This window comes from Anabrus simplex, chromosome 13, assembly GCF_040414725.1.
Source record: "Anabrus simplex isolate iqAnaSimp1 chromosome 13, ASM4041472v1, whole genome shotgun sequence".
In the NCBI taxonomy this organism is placed as follows: Eukaryota; Metazoa; Arthropoda; class Insecta; order Orthoptera; family Tettigoniidae; genus Anabrus; species Anabrus simplex.
Window position 1 is genome coordinate 89,668,525 of NC_090277.1, and position 15,124 is coordinate 89,683,648.

General features: G+C 40.3%; 1 protein-coding gene across 1 annotated transcript in view; it reads left to right on the forward strand.

Annotated features, from left to right (window-relative positions):
* The window catches only part of LOC136884806 (fringe glycosyltransferase), a 335,211-nt gene extending 320,299 nt beyond the window's left edge, over positions 1 to 14,912 (forward strand). The window contains exons 9-11 of the mRNA XM_067157097.2: positions 812 to 906; positions 7,774 to 7,859; positions 12,368 to 14,912. Of these exons, the coding sequence (XP_067013198.2) occupies positions 812 to 906; positions 7,774 to 7,859; positions 12,368 to 12,422 (236 nt within the window). The 3' untranslated portion in view covers positions 12,423 to 14,912. The remainder of the gene's footprint in view (positions 1 to 811; positions 907 to 7,773; positions 7,860 to 12,367) is intronic.
* The last annotated feature ends 212 nt before the right edge of the window (positions 14,913 to 15,124 follow it).

The window sequence follows — 15,124 nt, forward strand, 5'->3', positions numbered from 1 at the left end:
TATCAGTTACGAAGAAACGTTACGGTGTCATTGAGAGCTTTATCGTCTATGGTCTGAAGACCCAAACATCATTAGTACAATTAGGAAAATATGATTTATTATGTGTGCTGTCGACTGAAACTTCTTTGTATACCTAGCATGATACTTAAAATTTAATATAGAAATCCTTTCTATATATTCTAATTTAAGAAGACTTTCCTTATATACAGTATCATTTCAGTAGTATAGATCCCTTTTGCGGCGCTTAGAAGTAACCGATCGTGACAAATGAACATTCAAAAGAAAGACAATAGACATTAGCAGTGACGAATTGCACTCTCATTTCATAAATATTGACATTTTCTTTTAAAAAATGAGTTTAAAACATTGTACGAAGTGTGCGATTTGCAAAATACTGTTGCTGTAGGAAAATACGCGCCATCATTGTTGTCCACTTCACATTTTGGCCGCTGGGGCGCCTGTTTTAGGTCATTGTAATATGCAGTAATTATCAGTTAAGAAAAGAATGATAGTAAAACCAAAAGTAGCTTCCGGAACATCCACCACATACTTTATGAACATGCGAGATTTCTCGCGGTTCCCCTAGTATTGCTCTATTCTATTAGGGTGAGAACTGGAAATGCACCATGTAAAGAATTCGCGTGATAAATATTATTATTAATAGTTATTGTCGTCAAATTTGAACATATTTAACTTGTGAATATTTTCAGTTTTAATTGTTATTTACTTTTTTGTCGACCTACTCCTAAATCCAGTCCTGACGGCAATGACACTGTAATTCTTGTTACACTTGGTTTGTTGTATGTTTCAGAACATCTCCTGAGGAAGCCGTTGACTGTGATAGACCAGTTCCACTCCCATCTCGAACCCATGAAGTTCTTACAGCAGGATGCTTTTCACGAGCAAGTAAGTTATTATCTATCATATTTATTGCTTGAAGTGGGATAGAAATAGAATGGCAGAATGGTTTAATCTCTTTGCGATCTGATACATAACATTCTCTTAATTAATTATTGTACTGAATTCTAGTATTGATGCATTAATCTGTATATGTTAATGAATCTTTTTGTGTCTGTCTTCCAAAACGACATCATCTAAACATGTGGACTGAATTTAATGAAGCTAGAGGTCCCTTGCTGCTTCACAGCATTCCTTATAAATAGTCTTGATATGCCTGCCATAGTCATCTTGTTTAGCTTACCCTTTTCAATGGTTTCATTAACGTTTAATAAGAAGCACGTTATAGTACGCCGCAGTTCGCAGTCAGAATTCATCCATTCTGCCGCCATCATGTCGTCTATTTATTAAAAATCTATCCATATATTCGCTTTTTTTTATCCTGCACTCCTTGATATAAAACTTGGTGTTGTGTGGTAGCAGGCAATGGTATTTTTAATCGCAGTTCTATATAGGACGGTTGTTTTGTGAGCTCGTAGGTTAGTCTCGAAGGAGCGTCTTTTGCCCTGTTTTAAGATACATGGCCTTCACTCTTTCTAGTGTAGCTAGGTTATCCTTCGATAGGTGTTCCCAGATACTAATGGGGTCTGTTTGTACGTAGACTTTTTTCTCTTAGCAGCATGTAAGTTATTAGGAACGCTCTGCCATCTGTTGAATATATTTGGAAGCTGGGAGAGGTTAGAGAATCAAAGAGTATGTAGCAGGGAATAAATAGTATTCTTCCGTGATCAGAGGAAGTGTATACTCTCTGGCTTGACAGAGAGTAATCAAACATGGCTGCATGCAATAACATTACTAACGATGAAAATCACATACATCAGAATATTAATTAAAGTGTTAGTCGCTTAGCAACGAGAATGTATTGCGGGTTAGGGTAAGCCTTCGCCTGCAATTACTGGAGTGATCATTTAATGATTTTATTTTATTATTGCTCAAATTTGGCTGAACTTAAGGGACCTATCAAAGTCTTATTATTCACTGGCAGGTAATTCCGGAGAGAATAAAGAAAAAATGAAGCAATTAGGTCCACTAGAACAGACGGACGGATTTGCCAAAGCTGTTTTAAGTAAACTCTTTTAATATATAGATTTTGCACCAACACTGTCAGACACCTCCGTAGCTCAGATGGCAGTGCGCCGGCCTCTCACCCTGGGTTCCGTGGTTCAAATCGTGGGCACTCCATGAGAGATTTGTGCTGGACAAAACTGAGGCGGGACAGGTTTTTCTCCGGGTACTCCGGTTTTCCCGGTCATATTTCATTCCAACGACACCCTCCAATATCACTTCATTTCATTTGTCATTCATTAATCTTTGCCCCAGAGGAGTGCGAGAGGCTTCGACCAACAGCCGGCACAATTCCTATCCTCGCCATTCCATTGCTGACCCGGTCGAATGAGTGGAAACAGGCTGTGGATTATCATTTTCACCGTCGCACGACAATTTGATTTTAAAAAATTGACCTCAAGACGCATTATTTGCGAATTAATTGTTGGCAGAAATTCGTGTTAGGATCTTAAAATTAGATAGGGATGGTTTATTTCTCGCTCTATAACGCCTGTACTATTGGACCAATTGTACAGAAATTTGGTATGGATATATGAGAGACATTCAGTTCGAACACAAACCTCTTTTTGATTTTTGAGTGATTAACCTTTCCAAAATGTCTGGCAATATGTTGGTATTTACTGAATTTGCGCTTATTTTATCTGCTATGACCCTGGGCAAATGGTTTGTTCTGTCACAAAATTAAGCTCAGCGTGTGTACTTAAAATTCAATGTTATCATAATATGCTTCTTCTTTGTAACGTTAATGGCTCTCCACTCTCCAAGAAATGACCCTTTTGCGTGTTAAAACACGTGTTCCAAAGCAATAGTCAGTTTATTGGTCCCCATTGTTGACCGACGAATAAAGAAGGTATTCGCCAGATACTGTCTTTTGATCGTGAGAGGCATCTCCTTGGCTTCCACTAGGAATGTGTTCGTAGGAGTAGATTTCATTGCCCCTAGACATAATCGGTTATCACGATAATGTATTGTATCGATTTTTCGGAGGACGTATTTTGGTCTTGCGATATATAATAGTCACACAAACACATTGAATCGTAGGAAAGGGCTGGGATTGGGAAGGTAGCGGCCGTAGCCTTCATTAACTTTCATTTGGCTGGTATGGAAATGTGAAACGACAGAAAACCATCTTCACCACCTTACGAATGCAAGCTCCCAGCTGCATGACCATAACCGCTTAGCCGACTCACTCGGTATGTCAAGTTTCGATAACGCTTCGGATATGGCGATTAGTGTTTGTCTAGAAACCTGCATCACCGGCTGATGTATCGTTATACACTAAGTGGCAAAAAGTCATAGGAAGACACTGAATGTGATGTTAATAACGAGTTGCTCCTCCTCGAGTCCTCAATACGGCGAGCCATAGACTTTACAAGGTGTTGGAATCATTCTGGAGGGATTTGGACCCATGCATCTTGCCCTGCTACCCAAAAATTGGTCTTCTGTAGTTGGTGCGGGTTCAAGGAGCGTACATCAGCATCGACAGCATCACATAAATGCTCGGCTGGATTAAGATCAGGGGATCTGGAGGGCCAATCCATGGTCGTAACTTCACTGTAGTGCTCCTCCAGCCACCTGCGTGCCACCACAGAGCGGTGACGTGGCGCATTGTCCTGTTGAAACATGGCATCTCCATCTGGATACTCTAGGGCTAGAAAGGGATGCAGATGGTCTGACAGAATGCCACATAACGTACACCTGTCAGCGCTCCCTGCAGCCGGACAATGGGGCCTTAATTGTGACAATGAGAACGCCGCTCAGACCAGAACTGAGTCACCTCCCGCCTGGATACAACCTTGTTGACATGTAGGATCTATAGCTTCATGGGGCATACGCCACACTCTCACGCGCCCATCAGCTCGATACACCAGGATTCATCGGACCATACTAGACGCCACCACTGTTCCATGGTCCATTGCCGATGTTCGCGGGCCCATGCACGTCGTTGAGCTCTGTGTCGAGGTGTCAGCAAAGGGACACGAGTTGGTCGTCGGCTGGTGAAGCCTATGCGGTGCAGTTGCCTCCTTACAGTCCTGGTAGAAATGGGTTCCTGACTGCCAACATTCAACTGGGCCGTGATCTGACTCACAGTAGCCCGTCGTGCGCCCAGTATGGTTCTGCGGAGGTGACGTGATGTCCGTTCGTTAAACACCTGCTGTCTTCCCGTGCGGCGGTTTACGCGGGTGTTAACATTCTCTCTGCGATATTGAAGATCCACCCTCGACACTGTTGACCTCGGAAACCCGATTTCGCGTGTAATCCCCGCAAAGTTGCGACCCATGCGCCGTGCGTCGGTGATCATCCCACGTTCAAAGTCGGTTAACTCGTGACATGTTGCCATCTTCATGACACTGCTCTGCTACGTCGCAGCTAGCTCAGGGGTCATACATGGCAAATGTTCTAATGGGACACCCCTTCCCGTAACTTTTGGCCACTCGAGGGGAAGAAAATAGTTGAAAAAAGGCTTCGAAAGTGAGGTGGTACGAATGAGTTGTGAAGGCAGTGATGGAATACAGTTGACCATTTCATTGTTCAGTGCCCAGAAACGCAAAACAGTTTAGTAGACATATAAATTATGTTTAAAAATAGGTATTCTTACTGTCAAGACGTAACGGGAAAATTTTGAAAGTCTTTTAAGAAGTAACGGAATACCATCTCAAGCACTCATCATATCGCTTGACCAATCTTTCTGTCGACTTTTATTACAAACATCTGTCTCCTCTTTTTATACAACTAGCTATTAAGGTGCTGCTGGTCTTACCATTCGGTCTCTCGTTAATTGGCTATTGAGAGAGCGAGGCAGTCTTACCTTAGTGCTCAGTACAATAAAATAAAACAGTAATAAAAAAGTGTTAGCAGACACTATACGATCATCGACTAACGAAGTCTCAACCCAGGTGAGGAGTTATTAGAACTGTTAACACGTAACTCTTTCATCTTCTGGTAGCTGAAAACTGTTTTGAAAACATCTGCTTAATTCACAGTTTTAAAATCTGCTTTTATTTTAATAAACAGATTTTCCCCTAAAATTTACAAAAAATATTCAACAATGTCTTGAAGTTTTTGTATGGGTCTCTCTGGCATAACTGTAGCGACGATGAATGGAGTATTGTAATTTCAGGCCCTTTACTTATTATTATTATTATTATTATTATTATTATTATTATTATTATTATTATTCTGTTTTCGTCACGGTCTTCTAGGGACCACGAGACAATTCCAATGCTTCATCCTTTGTTGTTCCTTCATTTGCTCACTATGTTCCTTTTTCCTCTCTTCAGACCATTTTGAGCCTGTTTTCCTTCCCTCGCGACCTCGGAATCCTTCCATTTGTATCACTTCCTTTCTAAAAAAATCTCTCTCTCTCTCTCTCTCTCCCTCTTGCTTCTTCCCTTACGATGTTTCTTTCCAAATCTTTCTTGACTTCATGAATCCAGGTTGTTGTTGTTCCAAAGATATAAGATTTATTTGTTAACCTGTTGTCATCCATTCTGTATAAATGTCCAAAAAAAATATCAATCACCTCTTCCGCATTGTATCTGTTATGTTTTCTATGCTCCGGTATATTTCATCGTAAGTTCTTGATTGCCAGAGTTCTTAGCGGACCGAGTATTTTCCGTAAATTTTTCTTTCCAGTACTTCTAATTTATTCAGCTTGTAATTAAGTACTGGACATTCACTCGCGTATAGATATTATTATTATTATTATTATTATTATTATTATTATTATTATTATTATTATTATTATTATTATTATTATTATTATCTGTCTCCGGAGCCCCTAGTGACAAGTTCGAGTCCCGTTGGTCGAAAAATTTTGGAGGGTATGCGTGCCTAAAACCTGGATCAGTTCGAAACCTCTCTGCAGTGCTCAAATGGAGTGAGGACATATGACGCTGTTGGTGGTGATTCGTCCGTCGGATGGAGACGTTAAGCCTTCAGCAAACCCCATGGTGTTATTCGACAGGAGTAGGCTATGTGCCGGGAGCAGGTTTCACCCTCTCCCTTCCTACTATCATACATCACGTCATTCATTTCATCTCATTAACTGCTCTAATTAGATTGACGTCGGGAAGGGCATTCGGTCGTAAAAACTCGCTACGAAGATTCATCTTACTTCCTTCACGACCCCGTAGAGAAAAGGGACAAGTGTCTGTCTCCGGATACCAAAATCGCCATATATCTGCACATGAAATACGAGGTTTTTTTGCTGCTATTTTGCTTTACGTCGCACCGACACAGATAGGTTTTATGGCGACGATGGTTTGGGAAAGGCCTAGGAATGGGAAGGAAGCGGCCGTGGCCTTAATTAAGGTACAGCCCCAGCATTTGCCTGGTGTGAAAATGGGAAACCATAGAAAACCATCTTCAGGGCTGCCGACAGTGAGATTCGAACCCACTATCTCTCGGATGCTCCTAACCCCACGGCCAACTCTCCCGGTAATACGAGTATTTGTAATATAAGTTAATTAACTAAGGTTGAAGGAAGAATCCCACCTTCCAATACTTATTTGTTTTTTACTGCTAGTTTATGTAATTATAAAATATATTGCACCTTAAAATCTTATTACTTTATTTTAAAAAGTACATATTTCGTTCTTTAAGTGGAACATCTTCAGGTAAAAAAAAGGGGACAAAAATCGGCACAAACGAAATAAAAACACTTATGAAATGAAATGGCGTATACGTTTTAGTGCCGGGGACGGGTTCGGCTCGCCAGGTGCAGGTCTTTTGATTTGACTCCCGTAGGCGACCTGCACGTCGTGATGAGGATGAAATGACGATGAAAACAACACATACGCCCAGCCCCCGTGCCAGGGAAATTAACCAATGATGGGTAAATTCCCGACCCTGCCGGGAATCGAACCCGGGACCCCTATGACCAAAGGCCAGCACGCTAACCATTTAGCCATGGAGCCAGACACTTATGATGGTGGTGGTGATGATTATGAGATAAAATGCTCCTTCATGGTGAGCCGAAACACTCAACAAGTCATTGTTCAAGCTTGAGGTAAAATTCTTATGTAACGTATCTTCTTTTTTGAAAATGTACTCTATGTACTTTAAATATCTTGAGGCCAGACATTTTTAAAAATTTCAAATGCGCGACCACCGGAGTGTTAAGAATAACAAGACACAACCTTTTCTTTTTATATTTAAGAGTGTAAGCCGCTAATGCGTTATTATATTCACGCTCCTTGAGCCTTCGTAGTTCACTAGTGAGCTTCTCACCGCTGGGTTCCGTGGTTCAAATCCCGGTCACTCCATGTGAGATTTGTGCTGGACAAAGCGTAGGGGAGGGGGGGGCATGTTTTTCACCAGGTACTCCGGTTTTCCCTGTCATCTTTCATTCCAACAACACTATCCGATATCATTTCATCTGTCAGTCACTAATCATTGCCCCAGAGGAGTGCAACAGGCTTCATCAGCCGGCACAGTTCTTATCCTCGCTTGAATGTGTTGCTGGAATGAAAGATAACAGGGAAAACCGGAGTACCCGGAGAAAAACCTGTCCCGCCTCCGCTTTGTCCAGCACAAATCTCACATGGAGTGACCGAGATTTGAACCACGGAACCCAGCGGTGAGAGGCTGATGCGCTGCTGCCTGAGCCATAGAGGATTCAACATTAAAAGTATAAAACATTAATAGTATAAGCAAGGTTTTCTTTTGTAGTTCAAATCTGTTAATTCGTTCCTGTAACTCTCGTAACTTTTTACGAGTATTTAATGATTGCTATTACTTTTGTTTCAGATCACGTTCAGCTATTCGAGGTACAGCAAGGACAAGATGAATGTTGTTAAAATCGATGGGTTAGACAAGCGGATAGATCTAACGAGGTAAGTCTGAAACTTAACTGCATTCGCGTTGGTTGCTAGTTTGATTTTACTGTTAAATTTATTAGCCCCACACTTGGGGCCTGGATTCAATTTCAAATCCCTCCACAGTGTTGAGCAGACTTCTTGGTGTAATTCTACATGGTTAAGCTATGTGCTGACACTGTGTCTCACCTTCCCCCTTCCTCATGATCATAGTCATATCACATCTCTCTTCTTCTGGTCAAATGTTGCCAAACCTTTCTCCTCTCACCAGTTCGATTTAGTACAGTATCTCTTCATTCGTGATTCGATCTACCCATCTCGCCTTCACCACATTTCAAAAGCTTCCGTTCTCCTTCTTTCTGAGCTAGCTATCGCCACGTTTCGCTTCCATTTAATGCCATGCTCCAGACAAAATTCTTCGAAGTGAGCAAATTTATTTTCTTAAAGAAAGACCTTCCTTGCTTAAGTTGCTCTGCATTTTATGCCCTCTTTACTTCAGCCATTGTTAGTTATTTTACTATCCAAGTAACAATATTCATCTGCTTTTTAAAAAACTTAATTTCCTAATCTATTATTTCCTGCATCAACTTCGTTCAACTGCACTCCATTACTTTTATGTTTGATTTTATTTATTTTTGTCTTGTAATTCTTCTCCAAGACTCTGTCCACACCATTCAGCAATTTCTCCAGATCTCCTGCAGTCTACAGATAACACAACAATTTCATCAACAAATCTCAGAGTCTTGATTTCCTCTCCTTGGATGTTGATTCCTTTTCCAAATTCCTCTTTGATTTCCTTTATCGCCTGTTCTGTATAAACATTTAAAAGGAATTGGGACAAACTGCAACCTTTCCTCACTCCTTTCTGGATTCCCGCTCCTTTTCCATAGCCTTCAATTCTTAACACTGCAGACTGATTTTTTTATACAGATTGTAGATAATTCTTCTTTCTCGGTATCTGATCCCAGTCACCTTCAAAATCTTAAGTACCTTGGTCCAATCAACATTAGTGAATGCCTTTTCTAGATCTATGAACACCACATACGTGGGTTTGTCCTTCTTAATTCGGTCTTCTAAGATCAGACATAAAGTCAGGATTACTTCACGTGTTCCTACATTTCTTCTGAAGCTAAACTGACCTTCTCCAACTCGGCTTCACCTTTCTTTCTATATACAGAGAAAAAATCACTGTTCTAGCCCTCCAGGTAGGCAACTCAATGTTTAAAAACATCTCAAGGATATGAGGTACGAATTTTAGGAATGAGAATATGTACTTTTGTTTTATTCTTAAAAATAATGATCTCTTTTTTAATCATCAATATACAGTTGATTAGATTAGCAGTTTGCCTTTTTCTACCATTACATGCGCTAATGTGAGTCAGTGCATTGTTTCACTTAACACCACTACGAGTGCTAATGTGAGTTAATGCAGAGTTTCACTTCAGCCCTTGTAACTACATTCGGTATGGACATCTTTCAAAAAATTAAAAAAATTCATCTGAGGGTATTAAACCAAGGAACACATTACAAAAAGAATTATGTAAATAAGTTAATTTGGCTAGGACTTAAATAAAAAGAAAGCAAGTAAAGGGACAAGCGATTTTAGGCTGTTTTCCTGGAACTGCATTTAGGCCAGGGGTGGTTTAAAAAATTTGTTTACCAGGCAAGTTGGCCGTGCGGTTAGGGGCGCGCGGCTGTGAGCTTGCATCCGGAAGATAGTGGGTTCGAATCCCACTGTCGGCAGCCCTGAATATGGTTTTCCGTGGTCTCCCATTTTCACACCAGGCAAATTCTGGGGCTGTACCTTAATTAAGACCATGGCCCCTTCCTTCCCATTCCTAGGCCTTTCCTATCCTATCGTCGCCATAAGACCTATCTGTGTCGGTGCGACGTAAAAGCAAATAGCAAAATTTGTTTCTGTTTAAATTTTGATACAAGACTCTCAATCTGAAATCTGCTCGGGCTCTTTGGCACAGTTGAGAAAATTGCTCAATTTTACGTTTTTCGTAGTATTGCTTGGTTCGCTAGGAAATGTTTTCAACGTTAAAGCAGCAGAAACTCAACAAAAGTAGAAAAGTTAGTAATGTGGAAATTTGAACACAGAGTTGTAGTTCATTGTGTGTCGGATCAGTATTGGGTATATTCTCCTCGGGCCGGGAGGGTTATTCGGCACCACGGAATCCAACTTGTTTTGGGGAAGATTATCCCACTTTTGGATAGCAGCTTAATGTTAGTAGGAGGATTAGGACGGTGGGCAGCAGCTCTGTTCTGTTCACGCCATGCATGTCGAACAAAGTTAATGTCCGTAGAATGTGGCGGCCACACCATTCTCAGTTTGCTGTGTGTTTCAAGACATTGATTGAACACTCTTATCTCCATGGGTCGAGATTATTATTCTCTAGTGTAAGGTGGTGGTGATGGTGATTACTGTTTTAAGAGGAAGTACAACTAGGCAACCGTCCTCTATATAACGCTAATCAGAGGGAAAATATGGAAAAGGTCCGACACTTCGAAAAATGAAGATATCGGCCAAAGGAAGACAAGGGCCACGAAGGGCGTGAAAATGAGACTCCCTAGCCTCACAAACCTAATAGCGTCGGGGTCGGAAAAGAACAAGACTTGACCAAGAGAAGTCGGATAGGATATGTGAAAGTGAGGAGCCTGGCACAAGTGGAAGCAATGCCAGGACTCAGCTAAGGGTCGCCAACCCACGCTTCAAAGTTCAGAGCCCATTGGACCCCTTTTAGTCGCCTCTTACGACAGGCAGGGGATACCGTGTGTGTTATTCTACCGCCCCCACCCACAGAGGGACCTCTAGTGTAAGACCCTTGCCCACAGTGGCAGCAAATTCTACAAGTACAGATTGAAGGACGTTGTCTTTGTACACCAGTCTTGTTAGTCTGGTTAGGAATTAGAGGCATACTACAATTTATGAATCTCATGTATTTTGTTCTGTATTGACTTTTAATATATATATATATATATATATATATAACACTAACATGTACGGTATGTTTCACAAAACTCAAGCTCTTAAAACACAGGGAGTTAAAAGGTACAGTTTGTACCAAGATCTTCCAAATTGTCTCAGCAGTGCAGAAAAAATCTTTCATTTCTTGAAAAGTCAACAGAAATATATTTATTTTAAAGATCAAATCATTAAATGATATCTCCAATAATTGCAGGCTAAGGCTTACCCTAACCCGCAATACATTCTGTACTTAGCACGTTGCTAAGCAACTAACACTTTCATTAATGATTCCTGCCTGTCAAGCCAGAGAGTATACACTTCCTCTGGTCACGGAAGAATACTATTCTCTGCTAGATACTCTTTGATTCTCTGACCTTCCCCAGATTCTGAATATACTCTACAGATGGCAATATGTTTCTAATAACTTTCATGCTGCAAAAAGAAAACAGTCTATGTACGTACAGACGGGAAGGTATCAAGTCAACCAGCCTTCTGCATGACCATTAATAAAGCGCAGGGACAAACTCTTGAAAAAATGGGTAGTCTACTTACCTGAACCAGTATTCATCCACGGCCAAATGGTCGAAGTACCAAGAATATTGTCTGGAAAGAAGTGTTATAAACCAAATTACGAATGAATTGGTCATTATTAGAGCCCGGATTTTTATGCATTAATAGGTTAGAATGCAAAGTTTCTGAAGCGAGCAGCAAGTATAGTCTACCTTTACAATGAGTATGCTATGGAGTTTGCATAAACATTAGGGGCACGACTCATCAGAACTCCTGTATTTTATGTTACTCTTGCTACATTATGGAAGAGCTGGTGGCCGACACCTCCTATTAACCAAATTTAGTTTGCAGTCTAAGCTGTTACGGCATGAAAATCCGGGCTTTGTTTATTATGTACCGGTATTAAATGCCCCAAAACTATTGAAAAGGGCAGGCAAAACAATATGACTGCAAAAGACATATCAAGATGAGTTATCTGACCTGTTAACAACAGATGCCATTAACAGTTTTCATTCGTCTTCGTTATTAATCTGAAGACGAACCTAGTTGCAGGTTTGAAACACGTCAAGGTACATTAATATTTATTACACGACCTACCATCTACAGAATGATGTAACATCATTTAGTGGTGGTGAAAGTCTACATTTTAAGAATTATTAATTACATTATTGTAAATGTCAATAGAACCTCCATGGCTCAGGCAGCAGCGCACCGGCCTCTCACTGATGGGTTCCGTGGTTCAAATCCTGGTGGGACTACCCAGTTTCATACCAGCAGCACTCTCCAATATCATTTCCATTTCAATCATTAATCATTGCCCCAGATGAGTGCGACAGGCTTCGGCAGCTGGCACATTTCCTATCCTCGCTGCTAGATGGGGGCTTCATTCATTCATTCCATTCCTGACCCGGTCGAATGACTGGAAATGAGCTGAGGATTTTCATGATTGTAAAAGTCAATACGGAACTGCAATGAAGTTTCTTAAGTGTAATTAATGGTTTTCATGTTTCCATTCATTTGATGTGTATGTTTTTGTTATTTTCAGGTTTCTGTCCATCCATTGCTTCCTGTTTCCACATTTCAACTTCTGTCCCAGATGAGAAGAGGCCATATTGTCGATGGCAACTCGTCATTAGGCAGCTACAACGTGCTCCCGGCACCAAGATACTGCAGTGCAGTTAGAACATTGGAATGTGTATGTGGCATACATTCTGGAAGTCTGTGTTCCAAAGATATTTGTGCTACATCTGTCTGTGATCACATTCTGTGGAACAGTGGCTTGAAAACGAGTGTTGCCACATGATGATTTGTCATGTCAGCTTTGGACGTTCTGTTTGAGTCGCCATCTTGCCATGAAGTTGGACGGTTATTTTAACATCATCTCATGGTTTTATTTTTGCACTTGCTGATGTGAAAAGTATGGTGAACTACATTCTATGTTTGACATATGTTGTAACACTGGTGACCCTTCCTAAGGCCTCGTTCTTACATCAATCTGAGGGCTGGTTTGAGGTTGATCAGCCTATGTGAGAACAGTAAAGTGGCCCTTGTCTAGTAAGCCAAGAATAACGAACGAGAGATTTCATCACCTTGTACCTGACGCTAAGTAGGTGTAACATCTAGCATCTAGAGCAGGAATATTTTCATTAAGATCATTGTACTGTAGAATATATGTGTCTTTACAACACTACACCTTGGACTATTGGGTTGGCCTGTAAGTCTTGGCGTTTTCTTAATAAACAGAATATGTACTTCAGTCAGTCGGTCAGTCAGTCAGTCAGTCAATAATGTATTCTCTATTGTTGATTACAACTTCTTCCCAACGTTCAACAAGCTTTTCAACGGTGGAAATTACCTGGTTTCGACTGGGAAGAAATTGTCCAACCAGGCCTTCAATTCCATGTCATTATTGAATGAAACACCACACATTTCATTTGAGAAGGATTGGAACAGATGAAAATCAGAAGGCGCCAAGTAATGGGAATACGGAGGATGTGGCAGCACTTCCCGGCCAAGAGTTTCAGTGGCTACCTTCGTCATATTGGCGATATGAGGGCAGGCATTCTCATGTTGCAGAAAAACACCATTCCGCCGATCAGGTCATTTTTTCTGGATAACGTTCTTGACTCGTTGCATTTGTTGGACGTAAAGTTCCGTAGTAACTGTTTGGTTCGATCAAGCAATTCGTAGTGGATCATGCCTTCCCGGTCCCACCATACATACATCATTATTTTGTTGCAGGTGAAGACTTGGTTTTGATTGCAGTGTTGCCCGTTTGCTGGGACTAAGCCATTCATATTAGCATACAGGCACCATTTTTATTGCCGTTAAGAGATCAGTACAGGAATCACTCCTTGTGTGCATGAGTTGACCGATGATAAGCAAGCAACCGACAGTGATGGTGACTCCTTGATTTTTGTTGTTGTTTTTATTCAAAGCATGCAGAACTTTTGAACATTTCCCATTGAGTGATGCTCTGTGGTACAGTGGGAGCATTCTATCATCTCTCCCAATTCCCTCGTCGTTTAGCGTGGATCTTCGTGAACAAAGTGATTCAGTCTTTCATCACTGAACTGAACGGAGTGTCCGGTGCGATGCATGTCTTTGAGTCCAAAATTGCTGTCTTTCAATCTTTTCAATCAATTTTGAACCATCCTAGGAGATATCGCTTTTTTGCCATACACGTCACAAATCCCTCGAGCAGCTTCTGTGGCTTTGGCACCTGACTGAATGGGGGTGGGGGGAAAAAAAATTGGTGTCAAAATTTTTTTGTCGACTTGACACTCCTTTTTAAGGACCTGTAACAAACAAAACTTACATTGGCATAAAAAACTAAATACAACATTTTGTAGAGTACATAATTCTTTGTCGAATAACATAAAACACATTGCCAAAACATTTTGTTTTTCACGCAAAATTTTCCCTCAAACATCACGACTTATGGGCCAACCCACTATGTCAAGACATAATTATGGCGCTCAAACCAAGTCCACAAGTTGCCATTAACAGATATGCTTGGCATTGAAATGCGCAATGCCTTGAAAAAGTGCTGTGATGGAGAAATATTATGTACATTTTATAGAGAATTTTATATAATTATATATAAATATGTAAATTTTAAAAATATATTTATGAATATCAGATATTTATTGCACTCAAATATAAAGTTGTTTTTATTGTTTATTCATGACAATATAAGTTTGAGAGATGTTGGTTTATACCTAGTCCAAGATTAAACTGCACTCTGTTTGAACTGAGGTACTATTGAACAAAAAATTTGGTGGGAGTCTGTCACTACTGTACTGTTACATGTAACAAGCTTTAACAGCTTCATTTTTGATAAAAACCCGTATTCACTATAAATACAAGTAGTGAATATTTAAGAATAACATAAATATTGTATTTAAGCGGTCCACCTATTCAATACATATATAATTTATTAAATCTAGAACATGTTTCTTCCCCTAAGGAATATCATCAGCTAGCTTAAATCACTCAATATATCAGTTATAAAATAGTACATTATGCAGCAAGCCTATAATGGCAATAATTAAGACATGTGTATGAAGCAAGTTTTATAATTTCCATAGGAGTGTCTTAACTATCATTATAAGCGAGTTGCATACGACTGTTTATGCTCGACGATAATTATGACTCTATTTTTAAAATATTAATAAATTTCTATCGAGATGTCGCTTGACAGTTGAGTTTACTGAACAGAGCGCATGTGCTGGGTTATTGATTTTCCTTGAGTGGATCAGAGGCCTTGGCAATGTCCGATGTTTTCAAAGCTTTGATAGAA